Source organism: Antechinus flavipes, chromosome 4 (genome assembly GCF_016432865.1).
Source record: "Antechinus flavipes isolate AdamAnt ecotype Samford, QLD, Australia chromosome 4, AdamAnt_v2, whole genome shotgun sequence".
Taxonomy (NCBI): Eukaryota; Metazoa; Chordata; class Mammalia; order Dasyuromorphia; family Dasyuridae; genus Antechinus; species Antechinus flavipes.
Window position 1 is genome coordinate 106,757,397 of NC_067401.1, and position 22,528 is coordinate 106,779,924.

Consider the following 22,528-nt stretch of genomic DNA (forward strand, 5'->3'; position numbering starts at 1 on the left):
AAAAAAAAAAAAAAAAAAGGATTTCTTCATACAAAATGGAACATAACTACCTTGGTTTCATCCTAAAGTCCCCAGGTTATTCCTAAAGTTCTCTGATGCTACCCAAGGGTTCAGAATGTAGAAGCTATCTAAAAGATTATATGTACTTAAAATAAAACCAGCCTGAAATAGGAGACAAACAACAGGGTCACTTTTTTTTTTTTAATCACTGAGCAAAGATTTGGGTTTAATCTCACTTCTTACAGTGAATCTGGATAATTCAATTCACCTCTCTGAGACCATTTCCTTTTCTGTCAGATGGGGGTAAATACTTATTGGCTTATCTATTTGGGTAGTTATTAGAAAAGTACTTTGTAATCTTTTCACAAATAGACACAGATCTCCTCTAAGGGGTCAGTATAATACTTTGGAAAGAGCATAGGTTCTGGAGGTCAGATGACCTGAATTCAAATCCTATGTCTGATCCTTCCTACCTGTGTAACTTTGAACAAGACACTTTGAGACTTGGTTTGTCTATCCAATAAAAAGATTGGATTGTAAAATCTAGATTTATTTCTCTTTATCTTATTTTTAAAGTGATAAGAGAGAAAGTTTTAGATCCCTCCTAGTTCTAGAAATCTACAATTCTATGTATTGTGAAGATTAAAATTATTCTACCTAAAATAAGAGAGGCTGACTTAGAGGTCTCAGTCAATGTCACTTAATTAGAGTGTCTATGGTCACCTTTGATGAAGTGGACCGCAAATCTTTCCCATGATCTGAGATGCCCCTCCTTCCAGGGCCCTAGTTTTATCGGGCTAAATGTCCTGTCATTGTGGAACAGCTATACCAAATACAGAATAATTCTATTGAAGAAGAAAAATAATATGTCAATAGCATCACAAATTGGGTGAACAAGGAATATCTCCACATAAGATGAACAGACTTCTTGTTTTGGGCAGGAGGAAATGGTACAAACTCAAATAGTCATAGACCAAAGGGCCCCTATTGGGCAAGCAATTTGTTCAGAAGTAAAAAAAAAAAAATATATATATATATATATATATATATATATATATATATATATGTATATATATATTTGGGAGGACTTTCACTATAGTTGTGATCTCTGCCATGGTGGACTTTGTCAAAGTTGTCAGGAAAACAAGGGTGGTGGGCTTTAAATTAATTAATTGATTAATTTCCTAAAGTTCAACAAATGAACTTAGAATCTGCAGCTCACTGCTCTGGAACCTTACATACAGAACTTTTATATGATTCTATCAAATTGATTAATACTGATTGAAATAGAATAGGGGTCCAAAATGAATTAATTCTCTTTTATTATTTTGATGAAGTCTGTATATTTCTTTGAATATACTCAGACTGGAGAGAATGTATTGACATGGCTATTTATAACTCTGAATCATATATTGGGGATTATGATGAAGTTAGAATTAGAAATTAGTTTTTACCAAACTGGATTAAAAGATGTAGCTCAAAAATGAGTTGGCCAAGCTTTAGAATTTAGAAAGACAAATTTAGAATTGGAAGGGGCATATGAGACCTTTTTATCCAACCTCTTTATTTTAAAGATGAAAAACAAAACAAAACAAACAAACAAACAAAAATAACTAATGTTGAAATAAACTAAATGCTTCGTCTAAGGTCATATGACCAGGAAAGACCAAGTTCTCTGACTCCAAGTCTAGCATTCCTTTCCTCATATCCCAATATTTCATCATGAATTTGAATTGTGCTTTCTTAAAGCCTTAAAAGTTTTATTAGTTTTAAATATTTAAATATATGTTGAGCCACTAGGTAGTGCTATAGTGCACAAAGTGTTGAGCCAGGAGTCAGGGAGACATCTTGAGTTCAAATTTGACCTCAAACACTTAACTAGCTGTGTGACCCTAAGCAAACCCACTTTAACCTGTTTGCTTCATTTCCTCATCTGTAATATGAGCAGGAGAAGAAAATCATAAACCACTTCAATACTTCTGCCAATCAAATCCCACATAACTGAATGGATTGAACAACAACAACAACAAAATTTAAATCTAGTTATATACAAGTAATGGTATATTAATTTTAAATAAATAGCTTTAAAGTTTTTAAGGCAGTTTACATATATTATTTTATATGTACATTTACAACGAATCTGTGAGCTATTATTATTGCTATTTAGTCATTTTAGTAATATTTGGCTTGTCCTGAGATGTATAGGATTTTTTTTGCAAAACTACCAAAATGTTTTTCCATTTTCTTTTCCAGTGGCTAAAAGAGTGACTTTCCCAGGATCATACAGATTAGAAGTATCTAAGGTCAAATTTGAACTTTGTTCTTTTTGACTTCAGGTCCAGTGCTCTATCCACTGTATCACCTACCTGCCTCCAGGTGCTTTTAGTACCATCTTCTTTAGATAAGGCTAGGAGAAGGAAATGATTTGCCCATAGTCTCATGACTTGTAAGAGTCTGGAGAGATGATATGAATTTAGGTCAAGTTAAATCTAGGACTTTCTCAAGTATACCGCCTATCTCTGCGAAGTATGTCTGCTCCTACTTCATCATAGATGCAGCTATGGAAGAGATTCTAAGAGTCATTGACTCCAACCAATGTTTTTTTGTTTTTGTTTTTGTTTTTTGTTTTTGTTTGTTTGTTTTTTTTTAACAGAAGGAGAAATGGAGACCAAGGTCTCTTAGGCAGTTTAGTGACAGAGCCAGAATTCCAAGCCAGATCATCTGCTTCCAAATCTTGTTGTCCCACAATTTGAACAGCTATTTGAGTTCAAACTGAAACAATGAATTCTAAAAGTCCTTGCCATTTAAGCATTATGTTGCTAATGGGGTGTTTCTTTCCCTTAGGATGGCAGTAGTGGAGAGACCAGGGTTAGAGGAAGGGTAATTGGAGCTGTTCCACAGTAAATATATAAAACTATTCTGTAAGTTACTGGGCAACTGTAAGAATAGCCTCAACTCTTATTCCATCAGCAAATGCCAACCTATGTTTCTGTTCCATAGATCCACAAAGGAGCTAAACTTTGGAAAAATTTACATATGCCCCATTTTTCATTAGAAGAACTTTGGTATAAAATCAGTTTACTTTCCTTGTCTGATCCTTCTCACATTGCTACAGAGTATTTGTCCTCTAGAGCCATTATAAACTCTCAAAGCTTCTTTGGTATGAATTCCCATCTAAGCTTGGGGACAGCAAGCACCTTAATGGTGCTTTTATGGAGCTAATAAAGAGACTCAAATCTTAAGGTGATTCCAACATTTTGCCAGGATTAGGTAGACACAGAATCATAAGATCATTAATTAGGATTGGTAGAGACCTTAGAAAATTCTGATTTCATTCAAGGATCAGCTTATTCACTACCACCTCTAGGAAGGCTTTTCTTTTCTGATCTCCCCCATTAGTTCACAATGGAATTTTTTTTGTATACCAAGGACCCTTTTTAGAAGTCTAATGAATTTTATGGACACCGCCCCTCTCCCAAAATAATGTTTTTGAAATAAAATATGGGCTTGCAAAGGAAACCCTTTATATTGAAATACAGTTATCAAAATATTATTAAAAAAATAAAACCAAAATGCAACAAGGTCATAGGATCATTAATTAGAAACCCCTGCTTAGCCGTTAAGGCTCCTTCCTCAGGATGGAGGCAGTGTGATGTGGTAGGGAGAAAGGAGACCTCGAGCCAGCCAGGAAAACCTGAGATTAAGTCCTGTCTTTGACACATACTAGGTGTGTGACCTTGAATCAGTTTCTGAAGATACTTTCTAGGTCTGTAAATCACAGAAAGAATGTGGATTTCCATTGCTGGGGGTGGGGGGGGAGAGGAGGGAAGCTCATTTGCATGGTCCCTATGTCAATAAAAATAGAAATCCAATCTATAGAAATTAAGCTAGATTTGATACATCTCCCCAAGAGGCTGTTTTGTGTTTATCTTTTTATCCCCAGTATCTAACACAATAGGAAACAAGGGGAAGCAATATAAAGTGCCAATCTTGGAGTCAGGAAGACTCATCTTCCTTAGTTCATATCTGGTTTCAGACACTTACCAACTATGTGACCTTGGGCAAGTCATTTAATCCTGTTTATCTTAGTTTCCCATCAGTAAAATGAGCTAAAGAAGGAAATGGTAAATCACTTCAGTATCTTTACCAATAAACACAAAATGGGGTTCCAAAGAATCTGAAAGTGACCAACACTTAACACAATGCCATGTCTGTAATAGGTGTGTAATAAATGCCTATTGGAATGGATTGGATTGAACCTAGCCCAATGATGCTCTTACATATGAGAAGTAACTATGTCTCAGACAGGGGGCACTTGTCAAGACTGCACTTCGGCACTCTAGCCTTCTCTGGCTCCCTGAATGTCTTGTTTGCTCCTTGACTCTCTTTGACCACTTTCCTTCATTTCTAGGCTCTTCTGAAGAAGCATGAAGCCTTCCTGGTAGATCTTAATGCCTTTGGAACCAGCATGCAGGCTCTGAGGGAGCAGGCAGAGGCATGCCAGGTAAGTAAGAGGTGAGGGATGCTGGGGAACTGATAGCCTATCAACAAGTAAAATAGGTCCTATTGACTACTGGGTCCTATTTCTCACTATGAACAGAGCAGCTGTTACCAAATGCCATTGTAACTCAACAACCTGAATGGGGGCCAAGGGGAAAGAATGTCCTCTGCTTTCAAGTATTCAAAAAGCTGCCTTATGGAAGAAGAATTATATTAGTTCCATGGTATTCAACCCCAGAAGACAGAACCAAGACAAGTGGATAAAAATTGCGGCAAATTTAGACCCAGTAATATAAGGACAACATTCCTTAAAATTGTTTCCCAAGTAGGATGGGCTTTCTCTGAAAATATTGAGGTTCTATATCAAGAAGCCCCTTAACATAAGCTGGATATAACCTCTTCCTAAGTATATTACAGATCAGATTTAGTTCAGGTGGGGGCTGAACTAGCTGGTTTCTGAAGTTCGTTTCAACTCTGAGCTTCTACATTTCATTCAATATCTCCTGTTTTGTTCAAGGAAAGGAAACAATACAATCCCTACCTTTAGGGAATTTAGTGTCTAATGGGAGAGATGGGAACTCAAAGAAAATAGACTAAGAAATAGCCTGAGAGACAAACAAGCCAAGATGAGTCAACCAGCACTGATTATGTGCCCAAGTCTGTGCCCTGTGCCATGGAGTTTGAATAGAAATGTTTAAATTTATACCCTTTGGATCATAAAAAGATGCACTAAAAAAGATATAACAATTGTATGATTGCTATAGATAGAGTGAAGCAGGGAAGTTTGGGAAAAATGTTCATTTTGAAGAGTACTTTTAAGGAGGGTACGGACATGGTTGTTCAATAGAACAGTTCCTATTCCTACTTGTATTCTCGGAGCTTAAATGTCTGGGGAAAGTATAAAATGGAAAGTCTCTCATCATAAGAAAAAGATATGTGCATAAAATGAATATATATATATATATATATATATTTTACAATGCTTGCCTTTTCTTCTCAAGTTTTTTCATCTTACACATGAACTACCTCTCCTTCCTTCAGACAACCCATGTCCCATTCCCTTTCCACCCCAAAGCTGAGGATCCAGAGTTCTTGAATTTGCTAATTTAAAAGTCATGGGGAGATGACGAGGAGGTAGAGATGAGTTCTTTCCCATTTATCCTGTCACCACAAAACAACTATTAGAAATTTAGAATTCCTATCACTCTTACTGTTGGAATTTTCTGTTGACTCCCAAGTTAGTAACAACTAATTAAAAGTTTAATCCTACTTTGCAAATAAAATAAAGTCTAATCTTACTTTGCAAATACATATGATTATTTGATCAACATGTGACTTTATGCCACTCCCAGAAGATCAAGAAGAGAGAATTGATTGATGACCTCAGTTCTACATTACATTGCTTGCTTTTGGTATGGAGAAGACATACCCATATGTCTTGTTTTGTGAGACAAATTGAATGAAAATAAAAAAAAATTGGTCTTAAGGCTGACTGGGTCTGTGTAGTAGGGGAACATTAAAATATAAGATCTTTAGGAGAAGTAATTCTTTCTTTTTTTGTCATAATATGCTGGAGTTTTTTTATGTTTAACACAGAGTTTTACTTATATTAGGCACTTAATAAATATTTGTTGATTTGAGGTATTTTTTGACAAACTTCTTTAACTTTGGATCCCATTTAGCAACAAGTTGCACCTGTGGAAGGGGCTGCTTTGGAAGAACGGGTCATAGCTTTATATGATTTCCAGGCAAGGAGCCCCAGAGAAGTCACCATGAAGAAAGATGATGTATTAACTCTCCTCAGCTCTATCAACAAGGTGATATGCTTAACCCTCGTCTCTTCTAACTTCAGATCTTAGAGTGCCTTAGTCACCAGTTCAGCTAGTAAATTTTGTGTCCCCCAATGTTCTCTTTTCCAGTCTCCTTCTCCCTTTATCTCCTTTTATGTCTTTGTTTTCCAATAGTGCAATGTTGGATAGTAAGGAGCAACAGGTAATTGCTTAAAGATTTTACATTTTATTCCAATTCTTCATCTTCCCCAGCCTGATATCCTTTCAAGAAATGAGTCTGACAGCTCAATGGTACAATACCATGATAAATGATATATTTATCTTGTATTGTCTTTCAAGATGTAGTAAGTCTATCATAATAGTTGGGGAAATAGTGTTCCCCAGGATGACATAGTTTTTTTTGTTGTTGTTTTGTTTTTTTGTTTTTTAGTTTTGAACAAAAAATAATTAAAGCTTTTTTATTTACAAAGCATATGCATAGGCATTTTTCCAAACATTGACTCTTGCATAAACTTTTGTCCCAAATTTTCCCCTCGTTTCCTCTACCTTCTCCCCTAGCTGGCAGATATCCAGTACATATTAAATATGTTGAAATACATGTTACATCCAATATATGTGTATATATTTATACAGTTATCTTGTTGTACCAAAAAAAAGAAATCAGATCAAGAAGGAAGAAAAAGAAAAAGTGAGAAAGAAAACAAAATGCAAGCAAGTAACAACAGAGATAGTGAGAATGCTATGTTGTATTTCACACTCTGTTCCCATGGTTTTCTCTCTGGGTGTAAATGGCTCTCTTCAGCACTGCACAATTGGAACTGGTTTGAATCATCTCAATGTTGAAGAGAGCCCAGAATTGATTGTTATTTATTCTTGTTGTCATGTATAATGATCTCCTGGTTCTGCTCATGTAATTTAGCATCAGTTCATGTCCTCTCTGAAATCATCCTGCTGGTCATTTCTTACAGAAAAATAATATTCCGTAACACTCATATGCCATAACTTATTCAGCCATTCTCCAACTGATGGGCATCCACCCAGTTTCCAGTTTTTTGCTACTACAAAGAGGGCTTCCACAAACATTTTTTCACATATGGGTCCCTTTCCCTCCCTTAAGATCTCTTTGGGATATAATCTCAGTAGAAACACTGTTGGATCAAAGGGTATGTGCAGTTTGATAACTTTTTGAGCATAGTTCCAAATTGCTCTCCAGAATGGTTGAATCCATTCACAATTCCACCAGCAACGTATCAGTATCCCAGTTTTCTCACATCCCCTCCAACTTTTGTTGTTATTTTTTCCTGTCATCTTAGCCAATCTGATAGGTGTGTAGTGATATCTCAGAGGTATCTTAATTTGCATTTCTCTGATCAATAGTGATTTGGAGCACCTTTTTATGTGGCTACAAATAGTTTCAATTTCTTCACCTGAAAATTGTTCATATTCTTGACCCTTTATCAATTGGAGAATGGTTTGATTTCTTATAAATTAGAGGCAATTCTCTATGTATTTTGGAAATGAGGCCTTTATCAGAACCTTTAACTGTGAAAATGTTTTCCCATTTTGTTGCTTCCCTTCTAATCTTATTTGCATTAGTTTTGTTTGTACAATTTGATGTAATCAAAATAATCTATTTTATGATCAATAATGATCTCTAGTTCTTCTTTGGTCACAAATTACTTTCTCCTCCCCAAATCTGAGAGGAACTCTCTTATGTTTTTCTATTTTATTTATAGTATCATTCTTTATGTCTAGATCATGAACCCATTTCAACCTTATCTTAGTATACAGAGTTAGGTGTGGGTTTATGCCTACTTTCTGCCACATTAGTTTTCAATTTTCCCATTAGTTTTTGTCAAATAGTGAATTCTTATCCCAAAAGGTAGAGTCTTTGGATTTGTCAAATACTAGATTGTTAGAGTCATTGGCTGTTTTATTTTGTGATCCTAACCTGTTCTACTGATCAACTTCTCTATTTCTTAGCTAGTACCAAATGGTTTTGATGACCGCTGCTTTATAATATCATTTTAGATCTAGTACAGCTAGGCCACCTTCATTTGCTTTTCTTTTCATTAATTCCTTTGAAATTCTTAACCTTTTAGTCTTACAGATGAATTTTGTTGTTATTTTTTCTAGTTCATAAAATAGTTTTTTGGGAGTTTGGTGTAGCACTATTTAGTTTAGTTTATTATTAATTTTTTATTTATTATTTATTATATTATATTAATTATTTATTAATTAAGATTAGTTTAGAGGGTATTGTAGGATGACATAGGTTTAAGTCTCACTACTGAAACATTGATTGTATAATCCTAGATAGATCAGTTAATTTTTTTAGAATTCTAGGTCAATGGTGTCAAACTCAAAGAGAAATGGATCCCTAAGGCCCGTGTTAACTTCAAAAACCACAAATTTACATTGTCTGCCTTCTATTTTAATTTTGTTTGTCAAACATTTTCCAATTATATTTTAACCTGGTTCATGCTTAGGCAACTCTTTTAGACTATAAATTATTTTTTTAAATAACTTTTTATTGATAGAACCCATGCCAGGGTAATTTTTTACAGCATTTTCCTTGCACTCACTTCTGTTCTAATTTTTCTCCTCCTTCCCTCCACCCCCTCCCCCAGATGGCAAAGCAGTCCTTTACATGATGAATAGGTTACAGTATATCCTAGATACAATATATGTGTGTAGAACCAAACAGTTTTTTTGTTGCACAGGGAGAATTGGATTCAGAAGGTATAAATAACCTGGGAAGAAAAACAAAAATGCAAGCAGTTTATATTAATTTCCCAGTGTTCTTTCTTTGGGTATAGCTGCTTCTGTCCATCCTTGATCAATTGAAACTGAATTAGCTCTCTTTAACAAAGAGATACACTTCCATCAGGATACATCCTCAAACAGTATCGCTGTTGAGGTATATAATGATCTCCTGGTTCTGCTCATTTCACTTAGCATCAGTTCATGTAAGTCTCGCCATAGACTATAAATTATTAACCTGAATTAGCAAAAGGATTTTCCTTGTTCCTACCTCCACCCTTTTCCCTATTACCGTATACCAATGATATGTCTTGCTAGTTGCTATTCCTGCTTATTCTTAAAAGGTTTTCATAACTGAAACTTATTCATCTTCACAAATTTCTGGGAGGGAAGGGGAATGGAAGGGTCTGGGACTTCCCAAAGAAGATAGTGTGGTTTGAAACGAAGAGCATTGGAGTTAGAGCCAGGGCACTTGGGTTCACATCCTACCTTTCCTACTTGCTCAGTGATTCTTGACATTTCCTTAACCTTTCTGAGTCTCAGTCCCTCATTCATGAAATAGGGATAGTAAAAGTTGCTCTATCTACTTTGTGATTTTATTGCAAAGAAAGCATTTTTTTGTTTTATAAATTTGAGTCATTGGTCCTTAGCTGAATTTAAATAGTGGATATAGGTCCCATGAACCTAGAAAGAGACCTACATTTATTTTTTTTTATATTTTTTTAAAATAATTTTTTATTGATAGAACGCATGCCAGGGTAATTTTTTACAGCATTATCCCTTGCATTCATTTCTGTTCCGATTTTTCCCCTCCCTCCCTCCCTCCACCCCTTCTCCCAAATGGCAAGAGTCCTTTACATGTTGAATGGATTGCAGTATATCCTAGATACAATATATGTGTGCAGAACCAAACAGTTTTCTTGTTGCACAGGGAGAATTGAATTCAGAAGGTATAAATAACCCGGGAGGAAAAACATAAATGCAAGCAGTTTATATTCATTTCCAGTGTTCTTTCTCTGGGTGTAGCTGCTTCTGTCCATCTTTGATCAATTAAAGCTCTCTTTATCGAAGAGATCCACTTCCATCAGAATACATCCTCAAACAGTATCGTTGTTGAGGTATATAATGATCTCCTGGTTCTGCTCATTTCACTCAGCATCAGTTCATGTAAGTCTCGCCAGTCCTCTCTGTATTCATCCTGCTGGTCATTTCTTACAGAACAATAATATTCCATAACGTTCATATACCACAATTTACTCAACCATTCTCCAATTGATGGGCATCCATTCATTTTCCAGCTTCTAGCCACTACAAACAGGGCTGCCACAAACATTTTGGCACATACAGGTCCCTTTCCTTTCTTTAGTATCTCTTTGGGGTATAAGCCCAGTAGAAACACTGCTGGATCAAAGGGTATGCACAGCTTGATAACTTTTTGAGCATAGTTCCAAACTGCTAAGAGATCTACATTTAAAGTCAAAAGACTTAAGTTCTAATTTGAGCTCTATCATTAATCAATTAAATGGCCTTAGACAAGTGATTTTCCTTTCCTTCCAAACAAAGAAGATGAGTCAATTGACTACACACATATTTTATGTGCATAAGGGCCTACAGTTTATAGCACTTTCCTTAAGGAAACAGATTAATTTATCAATTAAAAGTTAAATTCTGGTCATCAGAATAGGACCATTCCAGAAGGTATTCACACAGGTGTAAAGACAGAGTAGCCCACATTTTCTCAGGGTATTGGAGGTAATGAAAAGGCAACTGGTTGATGATGTTTTCCTTTGTCTCTCATCCTAGTGATATCATCAATCTCATAGGTCTTAGGTGTCAGGAAGTCCAGCCTAATGCCTTACCTCATGGATTTTGACCTTTTTATGAGAAAGTTTGCCCAATTTTGTGGGGAACTCTTTTTAGGATCGGACAACAGATCTATCTTATTCCTGAAAGATTTAGAGTGCCTAAGGGTTTAGGGTTTCCAGGTGCCTAAACCACAAATAGACATTAACTCAAAAGCCACATATGGACATTAACCATCCCCCCCAAAAAAAATGGAAATGTTGACAAGCTAGACTATATTTGAATAATTGTCACCAGGATGATAAGTGGACATCAAACTGTGAAATAAAAGGGACTGAGACTATTGAACTGAAAGAAGGTAAAATTCAGGGGAAACATGGCTATCTTTAAGCATCCATAGGGTTCTCATACAAAACTGGCATTAAACTTATTATAATACCCCAAAAGGGAGATCAAGGAACCATGTGTATATATTGTAGAATCAATAGGCTCAATATAAAGAAAAAAGCTTTTCTAAGAATTAAAGCTATATAAAATAGAAGAGGATGCCTCAGAAGGTAATAATTTTTTTCATTGCCGGAGGTCTTCAAGTGGATGCTTGAAGACTACTTGTCAATGCTGTGAACAAGATTACTACTCAAGTGGAAATGTAAACATTCCCTTTAAACTCAGAAATTCTATGATTCGATTGTATTTCATCCAATCCCCTCTGGAGCTCTTCAAAAAATTGGAAAAAATTAAGCAAATGCTCAACTGTATTCTGCTTACCCTGGCTAATAGATTCTGCCTGTATCTAGAGACTGGGATGATCTCCAGTTATGTCCCATTTGACCACTTTTGTTAAGAGCCATGTGTGGGATTTTGCTATCCTTCCAGGACTGGTGGAAGGTAGAAGCTGATGATCACCAAGGCTTTGTACCAGCTGTGTATGTCAGAAGATTGGCCTGGGATGAGCTTCCCAGGCCAGAGCGGCGGCGACGAGAACAGCCAAGTGACATTGCCCAGCGCCAGGAGCAAATTGAGAACCAGTAAGATTTGAGGGATTGAGACAAAGGATCAGAAAGTATGCATACAAATAATCTATACCTATATCTAATATGCCTAGCCTGAGTCTAGTGATATTCCACCCTGGGACATATTTTTAAAAATGAATTAAAGCAAACAAAACATTTATTGACTACTTATTACATGTCAAAAAAGTGTTTAAATGTGAGGAATACAAATTAAAAGTCAAAACAGGCCCTGTTCTCAAAGATGCTTCCAGGTGGTACAAAGGTGTTTGGTGAACAATACAAGATAGAATTGATATCCGCAGCAGTTTAATTTGGAGTGAGGGAGAATTGTGGGTATGTTTTGAGTTAGGTCTAAGGTAATAAAGAATCATTGATAGTGGTTAAATTGTTGGACTAAGTACTAAGAATCCCAGGTTCAAAACTCATTTCTTCTACCAGCTGAGTGCTGGTATAAATGCTATATAAATGCCAGTTAATTACACACTGGTCATTTATTTCTTTCTATTTCTTCTCCTTTCTCTCATCCCCTTTTTGTCTTCTTTCTCTTTTCTCTCCTTTCGTTTCTCTTTCTCTCCTCTCTCCTCTTCCTTTCTCAATTTGTCTTTTCCTCTCTTTTTCTTTGATGCTTCTTCTCTCTCCTAACACTCCCCTTCCCCCTTTTTTGCTCTCCTTCCCCAGGTATCATTCTCTCCTGGAGCGGGCAGAGGAACGTAGACGCCGTCTATTACAGCGATACAAGGAGTTTGTGCTAGCTTATGAGGCTGGAGACATGCTGGACTGGATCAGAGAGAAGAAGGCAGAGAATACTGGGGTAGAATTGGAAGATGTCCATGAGCTGCAGAAAAAGTTTGATGACTTCCAGACGGTGAATAGAGACCAACATTTATACTGTACAATCTTTCCCAGGCTTCCTATTGTCCTCAATTCATTTTATAGCATTGCCAACACCAAGAATACATGAACCATTTTTTCATTCCTATTATCTCATTGTCTTCCTCCTCTTTCCTCCTCCTTCTTTCCTCTCTCTCCTCTCTCTCTTCTTTTTCTTTCTCTCCTCTTTCTCTTTCTCTCTCTCTCTCTCTCTCTCTCTCTCTTTTTCTTCCCTTCCCCCCAGAGGAGTCTACACATGGTATATACTCTTGGAAAAAGAAAACTGAAAACAGTTCCATATATCTTGGGTACATCATATTCTCATTCTTTGTTCCATTCATTCTTCCAGGATCTGAAGTCTAATGAACCTCGACTAAGAGATATTAACAAAGTAGCTGACGATCTTCGATTGGAAGACCTTTTGACTCCACAAGGAGCTGAAATCCAGCAGGTGAATAATGTCACTCTCTCATTACTGCTCCTTGGTTTCTTGCCTGCCCTTTTTGTTGTCTCATCCCAGAGCAGGTTTTTGTGTGCCTTATTCTCCTCACCTCACTCAGTTTTATTGTGTAAAGGACAATTAAGGGAATGAGGAGTATGGAGGCCCAGCTTGGAGCTAGAGTAGCACTGGCTAGTGGCAAGGTATCAGTAACTTTGATGATGACTGGGATGATGATAGTGGGCAGGACTAGGACTCATATCAGGATAAGCAAGATGAAGCCCAACCCATTTTTGACTTCTCCATTGCTAACTTAGATTTACTCAAGTAAATTCTCAAAAGTTTATTAAGCATCCACTGTGCCAATGACAATATACTTAGAGGCCTTGCCTTCAAGAAGACCATAGCCTGATTGATCATTTTTGAACATATTGAGTATACATACCTGATATGATTTAACGACACTCACTAAAGTATGCAGATATAGAGATGCAAATATAGACCATAAATCTAAGGTAAATGATCCAAATGGGACTATGTTAATCAAGAAAGATGTGTTGGAAAGGGTACATTTTGTTTTGGATTTTGAAGAGAGGATGGTAGAGAAAGAAAGGTTAAATAGAAAATTAATTGACTGGGATCAGTGTTCAGAATAAAATCAAAAAGATATAATTTGATTCTCTGGCTGGCTACTTGAGTTGTTATAAAGCTGTGGAAAATAACCTTCTGAATATTTGTAGGAAGAATGGAGAAAAATCTACCTATTTCCTAGAGGGAATATCCATTTATTTTCTTGCTTTAAAACCCTTGTGGAGAGATTTAGAATTTCTTTCAAGGTAAAATATTGAACTCTACCTATAACAAACAATATTTTCCCATATATTTTTCTGAGATTTATAGTTGAGTGCCTTAAATACAGGGTCAGCAAATTCCCCCAGAATTTTAGCTTAGCTCTGCAATCAAATGATGTCTAGGAGGAATTAGAAGAAACTTCTCCAACTTCCATGGGCAGGGAAAATTCTTTCATAACAAAGGGGAGAATCAAACACAGAATTGATTCAGGATTCTGATTCTAGAAGAGAAAACTATGAAAAAGTAGTAATCAGACCCTCTTCTTCTATATCTCCTCTTTGACATAAAAACACAAAACCGTATTTATTCTCCAGCTCAAATTTCACAGGATTGAACTGCAATATAGTTTTGTCTCCCCTCCCTTAGGAGTTAAATACGCGTTGGGATTCTCTGCAGAGACTTGCAGAGGAACAGCGCCTGCTGTTGGGCAGTGCCCATGCTGTCCAAATGTTCCACAGGTAAGAATTCCATTTAATCCTGAAGATAGCATTGTCTGGGGACTCTAAAAGGAAACTATTCCTAAGATATTCCCTCTTTAGCAGCACTTGTTCAACTTTTAGTTTCCTTTTTTTTTTTTCTCTGAGACCCATTAGTCTCAGGGAAGAGGAAAAAATAAAGAAGGAAAGCTGAAAGTCAATTGTCTATTCAGGAAGCTACCAGCAGAGGATGCCAGATACCCTACTGGCTTTGTAGCTATCTTTAAGCCAAGGGGAAATGGGAAAGAAATCACTCATTTTAAGGGCTCTTACAATTATTTCAGACATTGGATTCATTTGTTTTTATTTATTCTTGATCCCATATTGCTACAGGAATACGACTAAGACTCATGGGAGTATGGTCACTGTGTGGACACAGTGTCCACACAACTAGTTTTTTGAGTCTGCAATACTCAGTGGACATTCAGTATATACTAATTTCACTATTAATTATTATATAATGTCTGTCTATCTAATCTGTCATGGATATGTGTGCGTATATATATAATCTGTTTCATCATATGTCTATATCTATCTAATATATATATATTTATATATACATACATGCATATATATGTCTGTTTTTCTCTCATTATCTATTATCTGTATCTCGATCTAATCTGGCACAGATCTGAATAGGTGTATATATATATATATATGATATGTAATATATATATGTATATATATATTTCTCACTCTCTCCTCATCTATCTTATCACTTAATCTATCTATTCATATTGCTGAATCACCTATAAATTGCTCAAACCTAGGAAACTATATTTTATGTATTTTTCTATCCCTTGTGCCTAACACAGTGTTCTATAAAGAGAAGACAATATATGCTTTAAAAAGAGAGTAATGGTGGCATTCAAGGAGACATTCTGAGATAAGGAGGACAATGAACTCTATGTCCAGAGAGGAGAGAATCATAAAACCACAATGTTAAAGCAGAAATCATTACATTAATCAAGTGTCCTTATTTTAGCAACAATAATAACAGCTAATGATAATAACAATAACAGAAATAATGATAAGGTGGAGAAGGAACAAAAAGAAAGAAGCATTTATTAAATTCCAGTATCATGCATCAGTCAGTGTGCTAAGTGATTGATAAAGATGTCATTTAATTAATAACAATAATAAAAAAGAACATAATATTATATGGCTTACAAAGCACTGTGAATATACTATCATCTCATGTACTCCTTATAACCATATGAACATTATTATTTTCATATTACAAATTACCAAGTTGAAGTTCAAGGTGGTTAAGTGATTTATTCAAGATCATAATTAGTTAGTGATAGAATCAAGGTCTGAATTATTGTTCCATGATTGTTTCCTGAGAGAGAGGTACTTGGCAAGTCTTGGTGTGCTACACTAGAAGGAACATTGACCATGGAGCTTGAAGTTCCACATTTAAATTCCAGTTTTGTTATTAAATATCTGTGTGACTTGGACCAAGCTTCAGTTTGCTTATCTGTACAATGAGAAAATTGAACACTATGACCACTAAAGTCCCTTCCAACTTTAAATCTAAGATTCCAAGAGATGGGTGGAAGCTTTCCAGATGAGAGTTTGTAGTTCATACAATAATCAGTAGCAGAGATAAGGTAGAGGGTTAATTTCTTATCAGATTAGGTTAATTCTTTATGTAATACCATAGCACAAATCTGAACTTTGCTAGGCTTTTGTTTGCTCTCCATGCTACCCTTTTTGACCTCTTCATTCTGCTACTTCTAGAGATGCAGAAGACACCAAAGAACGTATTGAAAAGAAGAGCCAGGCCTTGAAAGTTGCAGATTCTGGTTCAGATCTGTTTAGTGTTCAGGCACTTCAGCGTCGCCATGATGCTTTTGAGAGGGATCTAGAACCTCTTGGAGAAAAGGTAATTAACTCATATTCAAAATTCAAGCTCTACTTCTTTTGGTTTCTCCCAGGCTTAGGCTTCTATGCTTTCATTTTCATTTTCTTATTGCTCTCATTTTCATTGTTCTTTTCCTTTTTCTACTGAAATAAAGTGATTTCCAAAAGAAAATTATTCCTCACCTCTTAATTGAAAATCATATTTAAGAAAGCATTAATACAGATCAATAACTGTACCTGAGTGACCTAGAAACTGGTACTATTTGGAGGTTTTAGGGACTGAATTTTATGGAAGAAATGAACGGTATTTTCAGATCTGTGCTTTAGGATAGTCACTTTGGCTTGAAGTAAATTGACTGATTGGCAACTATTGAAATAATCTTATCATGGAACAATAAAAGATCCCCTAGGATGGTGGATGTGTGAATGGAAAGAGGGTGAATAGGAGAGATACTGAAAGGTCAGATATGATAAGATAATTTTAAGGTCAGATATAAGATTTGAAAACAACTTAGATGTATACTTGAGAGGGAGTGAGGAATCATGACCCTCATTGGCTGGGAAGATAGTGGCGCTCTTAACATTAATAGAAAATTTAAGAAGATCAGGAAGGAGGAAAAGAAAATTAGTTCTGTTTTGTACAATTTGGGTTTAAGATGCATATGGGACCTTCACTATAAAATATCAAAGAAGCTAGAGCACAGGAGAGAAGAAGATAAGGCTGATAATATAGATTTGAGAATCATCTGCATAGAAATGATAATTGAATCCATGGGAGCAAATGAAATCACCTTCTGAAATAAAATAGATGGAAAAGAGTAGAGGATCCAGGGCAAAACATTGGGGGCTACTCATGACTAGTTGGCATGACATGGAAGAAAATCCAACAAAGGAGACTTAAAATACGTCATAGAGGTAGAAGATTTAGGAAAGAACGGTGCCATAAAAACCTAGAAAAAAGAGAATATTTGAGTGAAGGTAATCAATAGTGTCAAAGATGCTAAGGTCAAGAAGGATCAGAACTGAGAAGACATTAACATTTGAAAAGTAAATGATTATTGATAATTTTGGAGAAAGGTTTCAATTGAATGATGAAGAAGGCAGCCATATTTGCAAAGCAGTTACAAGAGAATGCAAGGAGAGAAAAGTGGAGATGCTTGGAATGGATACACATTATGCTGTTTATTTGTTATTTAATCATTTTCTGTTGTGCCTGACTCTTTGTGATGTAATTTTGGGATTTTATTGGCAGATATTGAAGTGGTTTTCCATTTCCTTCTCCAGTTCATTTTATAGATGAGGAAACTGAGATGAACAGGATTAAGTGACTTGCCTAGGGTCACACAAATACTAAATGTCTGAGACCACAGGTGAACTCAGGTCTTTCTGACTCTAGGCCCAGTGGTTTATCCATTTTACCACCTAAATTTCCTAGTAATGTATGTACATTATCTTATATTTCAACTGCCTATTAGTGCTAAGAGATATTGTTATTTCCACTTTTCATATCAGGAACCTGAATTCACAGAAATTTAATAACTTCTCCATAGTTATGCAACTAGATAGAAATGGAATTCAGACTTTTTGAACGTAAATCAACTTTGGACAAGTCACTTAATTGCTTTCTTATTTTTAAAATGATCATAGAATATTAAGATTTGCAAGGAGCTTTTACTTCATCCTTACAGAAGTTATTTTATCTTTTCCAGCATCTCCATCTAGTGGTTGTCAATCTTTGCATGTGTACCTCTAGCAATGGGGAATTTATACCTGCCTCCAACCAAAGTAGCCCATTTCACTTTTGGAAAGCTCTAATTGTTAGAAAGTTTTTTTTTTCTTATGTCAAACTTAAATATCCCTTCATATAACTGTTATGACTATTCTTAGCTTTGCTCTCCAGAACCAAGCAAAGCAAGCCTAAACTATATTACAAATGACAGTCTTTCACATAATTCAAAGAAACATAGATCTGAGTTAAAGAAATCTTTTTAAAAATTATTGATATTTTCTGTTTTTTACATCACTCTGGAGATATAAAATGCATCCCATTTATCCCTATCCCTCCTCCCTGAGAGCTATTTCATTTGACAATTTTTTTTTTTTAAAGACAGAGGGTAAAAGTCAGCACAACTGATCAATACATTGCACATGTTTGCTATCTTTCTCAATGTGTAATATCCATAGAACTTGCACCTTCACAAAGAGATAGATTAGGGGTGTAGAAGGAATTTTAATAACTATTTAATCCAACTGCTATTTTACTAAGAATTCCTTGTGTGATGCCACCAATAATTAATTATGCAGCTTTTACTTGAATTTCTCCAATGAGGTACAATACACAGCTTACCCCTTAAGGCAGCCCATATAACTTTTAGACAGTTTTAGCGATTAGGAAGCCAAAATATGCTTTCAATCTTCTACCTTTTCCTCTTGCTTTTGAGATCTGGGGAACAAACAGAATAAATCTAAACCATCTTCCACATGACAGTCCTCTTGCCACTAGACTCCATGAACTTCATTGCTCATGAGAACAATTTTTGCTCGTCTTTGGATTTCTATTTTTTAAATCTTTAATTATTGTACTTGTAATTTATGGAATAAAACAAGCATTTCTATACCATGGTATATGTTTAAAATTTTCACATGAAACTACAAATCCATTGTATACAACTTGCTATTCTTTTTTAAATATATAATAAAGTTATTATGTAAATTTCCCCCCCCCCCTTTTTTTTTCTTTCTGAAAACTTTTCTATCTTGGGACCAAGTTCTACAAAACATGAGTATCTTAGCTCTTTATTATTCTTTTTTTTTTCTAATGCTTTAAATTTACTTTCTCCAAATCTAGAATAGTTATCATCCCATATCTCCTTTTCCTTCATAAATTCTACAAAACTGTGGACCAATGCCACCCACCAAGATTCCTATTATCTTAGAAAGTCTGAATTGAAATTGTTGGTCTAGAAGACATCTCTCTTGGTACTTCTCTAAACTTTTGAAGGATGAAATTAACATTAATAAAATTTACAGATTTTTCTTACTGCTTAGTTTTTGGCAGTGACAGAAAGCTACAGCAATTGTCAAGATAATTAAAGTCTTCTAAGACAACTTCCAAGATAGATTTGTAATATATTCCTTGAACTGTTCTAATTCTTTCTCTGCACAAGAGGTCTCTACTATGGATTGTTATTACTAAATAATTTCTGTTTTTCACTTTACTTTTAATCTATTTTTTTGTTATACTTCTTTAAACTCCTGAATTTTCTCACATATGGTATATCTTTTTGATATTCAATGTTATTCTACTGACTGTTACATATTGTGTTCCTTATGAATGGTATGGAATTATCCCTGACTTCTCAAATGCTATTCCAGTAGATTGTAAGCTTCTTCAGGACCTTCTAAGTGGAAAGACTTGAAATATAAGTGTAATGGTAGGCTATCTATCTGCTCCTGAGCACCAGTTTAGTATTTTTAGAAGATACTTGTCATCAGGTGACTGGCTGCAGAAGTGATGCTTTTTTTTTTTTCCTTTTTTTAAATTGGCTACAGCAAATCAGAAAACTACATTGTAAAAGGGCCACTATTTAATAGGATGAACACACCAATATTGACATAATTATGCACTTTTATAAAATACAGAAGAAGTTCCATTTGAATAAGGTTTACTCTTGAAAAATCATATTCTAGTTGTGGCTTTCTTCCTACCTCCAGAAAGTAAATAATTAGTTGACACAGTGGATAGAGTGAATGCTGGATGTGGACTTAGGGTGTTCTTAGTTCACACCTAGCCTCCAACATGTTTTAAGTATATGATCCTGGCAATTCACTTAACTTCTGTTTGCTCAATTTCCTCACTTGAAAAATAAAGATAATGGTAACATTTAGAGGGTTGTCGAGAGGATCAAATGAGATTTGTTGATCAAATGTTTATAAAATATATTATAAACTTTAAAGTGCCATATAAATGCTAGTTTTTAGTATTATATAAACATATATGGCACTTTCTACAAGATTATATTATGACCAACTATGATAGAGTTATTCCTTCTCAGCAATATAGTTATCCAAGACAGTTCCAAAAAACTTAGGATGGAAAATGCCAACCGTATCCAGAGAGAAGAAGCCATGGAGACTGAATGTGGATGGAAGAATAGTATTTTCACATTTTGATGTTGTTGCTGTTTTTTCTTTCTTGTAATTTTCCCCTTTCATCCTGATTTTTCTTTCATCTTATGACTAATACGGAACTATGTTTAAAATGATTGTACATGTATAACCTTTGTCAGATTGCGTACTATTTTGGGGAGAAGTAAAGGAAGTAGAAAGAAAAAACTTTGGAACTCAAAATCTTACAAAATAAATGCAGAAAACTATCTTTATATATCATTGTAAAAAAATAAAATAAGACATTTAAGTAAAAAAAAGAAAGTGCTTTGAATATAATATATTATATAAATATATTATTATTGCTATTATTTTACCAAAGTTAAATATGATTGAGTTTTTCATTTTTACTTCATTAGCATTCCTTATAAAAATCATGGTAATTTGAGGATAGTACTCTTAATATGTGGAACTGAATGGGTGTGTTCATAAGAACACCTGAGGACTGGATCTAACTATTATGCTAATTGCATGCTATAATAGGACATGATCTCCTAGATTAATGGCTTTTGATGAGTAAGGTTCTGGCACTTTCCTAGGTGACTACTTTGAAAGAAACAGCAGAGAGGCTTGTTGAGTCCCACCCAGATGCCAAAGATGACCTGTGGCAGCAGCGGACAGACCTTGAAGGGGCCTGGGATGACTTGCTTCGGCTCACAGAAGAAAGAAAGGATGACCTAAGTGAGGCACAGAAACTCTATTTGTTCCTCAATCAGGCCAGGTGAGAGACAGAACCACATGTTGGGAGCAAGGAAGGTATGATCATCATGGATGGGAAATTATTCCTTCCCAGGACACCTCTCTGTCCTATAATATTGCTGAAGTTTGAAGGCATTTCCATTTCTTAGAAAGGGTACCAAAATAAAGGCAGATTACCTGTCAAAATATCAAGTGATTGGTCCTGGTCAACCAAAATTAAGAGGTCCCACTTTTAAATTCCATCTCTGGGTCATCTTACTTCTCTGAGACCAAACAGGCGGACTTACTAGATGTCCTCTGAGGTGCTTTCTAGATTTCAATCCATGATTCTATGATTTTTAGGAGAGGGTTGATTAGACTAATTAACTCATTTCCATAAAGTTATTAATTTCATTACATCTATTTTACAAATGGAGGAATTGAAGCTCAGAGAAGTCAAGGAGCTTGCCAAAATTCCTCTGAGTAATACACATAAGATTTAGATTTGAAACCCAAGTCTTTTAGCTCCAAATTTCATGTCCTTTTCATGACATTTCAAAGCCACTCAATTGTACTATCTAGCTCACTGAATTGCTTTGAGAAAAGTTAATTGGGAATACTGTTCCCCCCACTTCCTCACCCGAGGCAATTGGGATAGAGACTTGCCCTGGTCACACAGCTAGGAAGTGTTAAGTGTCTCAGGTCAGATTTGAACTCAGGTCCTCCTGACTTGAAGGCTGGTGCTCTATCCACTGTACCACCTAGCTGCCTCTTAAATAGTTATTAAAATGTAAGATGTTATTACTAGAGGAGCTATGAAGTCCATGGGAAACAAATCTTAAGTGTTGGCTTCTAAAGGTCTAATGATCTTTTCTGAATTCTGGTCTTTTTTGACTTTTGCAGCATTTGATGCTATTGACCACCTAGTTCTCCTGGATACTTAATTTAGCTCTGAATTTTGTTTCTCTTCCTAATTGTCCATCATTAATCCTGTCCTTTCTCAGTCTCCTTTGATACATCATTATTCACAACATAGTCCCTAATTACAGATATAATCCCCAAAGCTCTGCCTTGGGCCCTCTCCTTTATTCTCTTATATCCAGAATGGAGAGAACTCTCCCCATTTTAGTTTATGAATACATTTTTTTTCCATAGGGAAATACTGTCATGGATCAATGGCATACGTGGCCCTGTCTCATCAGTAGAATTGGCTGAAGACCTTACAGGGACTGAGATCTTACTAGAGAGACATCAGGTAGAGTCATGTCTATCCATGATATTTTCCTTTGAAGTAGCTTTCCTGGTTTTGAC

At 35.5% G+C, this 22,528-nt stretch overlaps 1 protein-coding gene across 1 annotated transcript in view; it reads left to right on the forward strand.

The window, feature by feature from the left end:
• Positions 1-22,528, forward strand: part of SPTA1 (spectrin alpha, erythrocytic 1) — a 109,889-nt gene that overhangs the window by 30,667 nt on the left and 56,694 nt on the right. Inside the window, exons 20-28 of the mRNA XM_051993709.1 lie at positions 4,412-4,504; positions 6,183-6,317; positions 11,733-11,884; positions 12,548-12,734; positions 13,089-13,190; positions 14,397-14,488; positions 16,250-16,394; positions 21,079-21,260; positions 22,373-22,472. Coding sequence (XP_051849669.1) covers positions 4,412-4,504; positions 6,183-6,317; positions 11,733-11,884; positions 12,548-12,734; positions 13,089-13,190; positions 14,397-14,488; positions 16,250-16,394; positions 21,079-21,260; positions 22,373-22,472 — 1,188 coding nt within the window. The remainder of the gene's footprint in view (positions 1-4,411; positions 4,505-6,182; positions 6,318-11,732; positions 11,885-12,547; positions 12,735-13,088; positions 13,191-14,396; positions 14,489-16,249; positions 16,395-21,078; positions 21,261-22,372; positions 22,473-22,528) is intronic.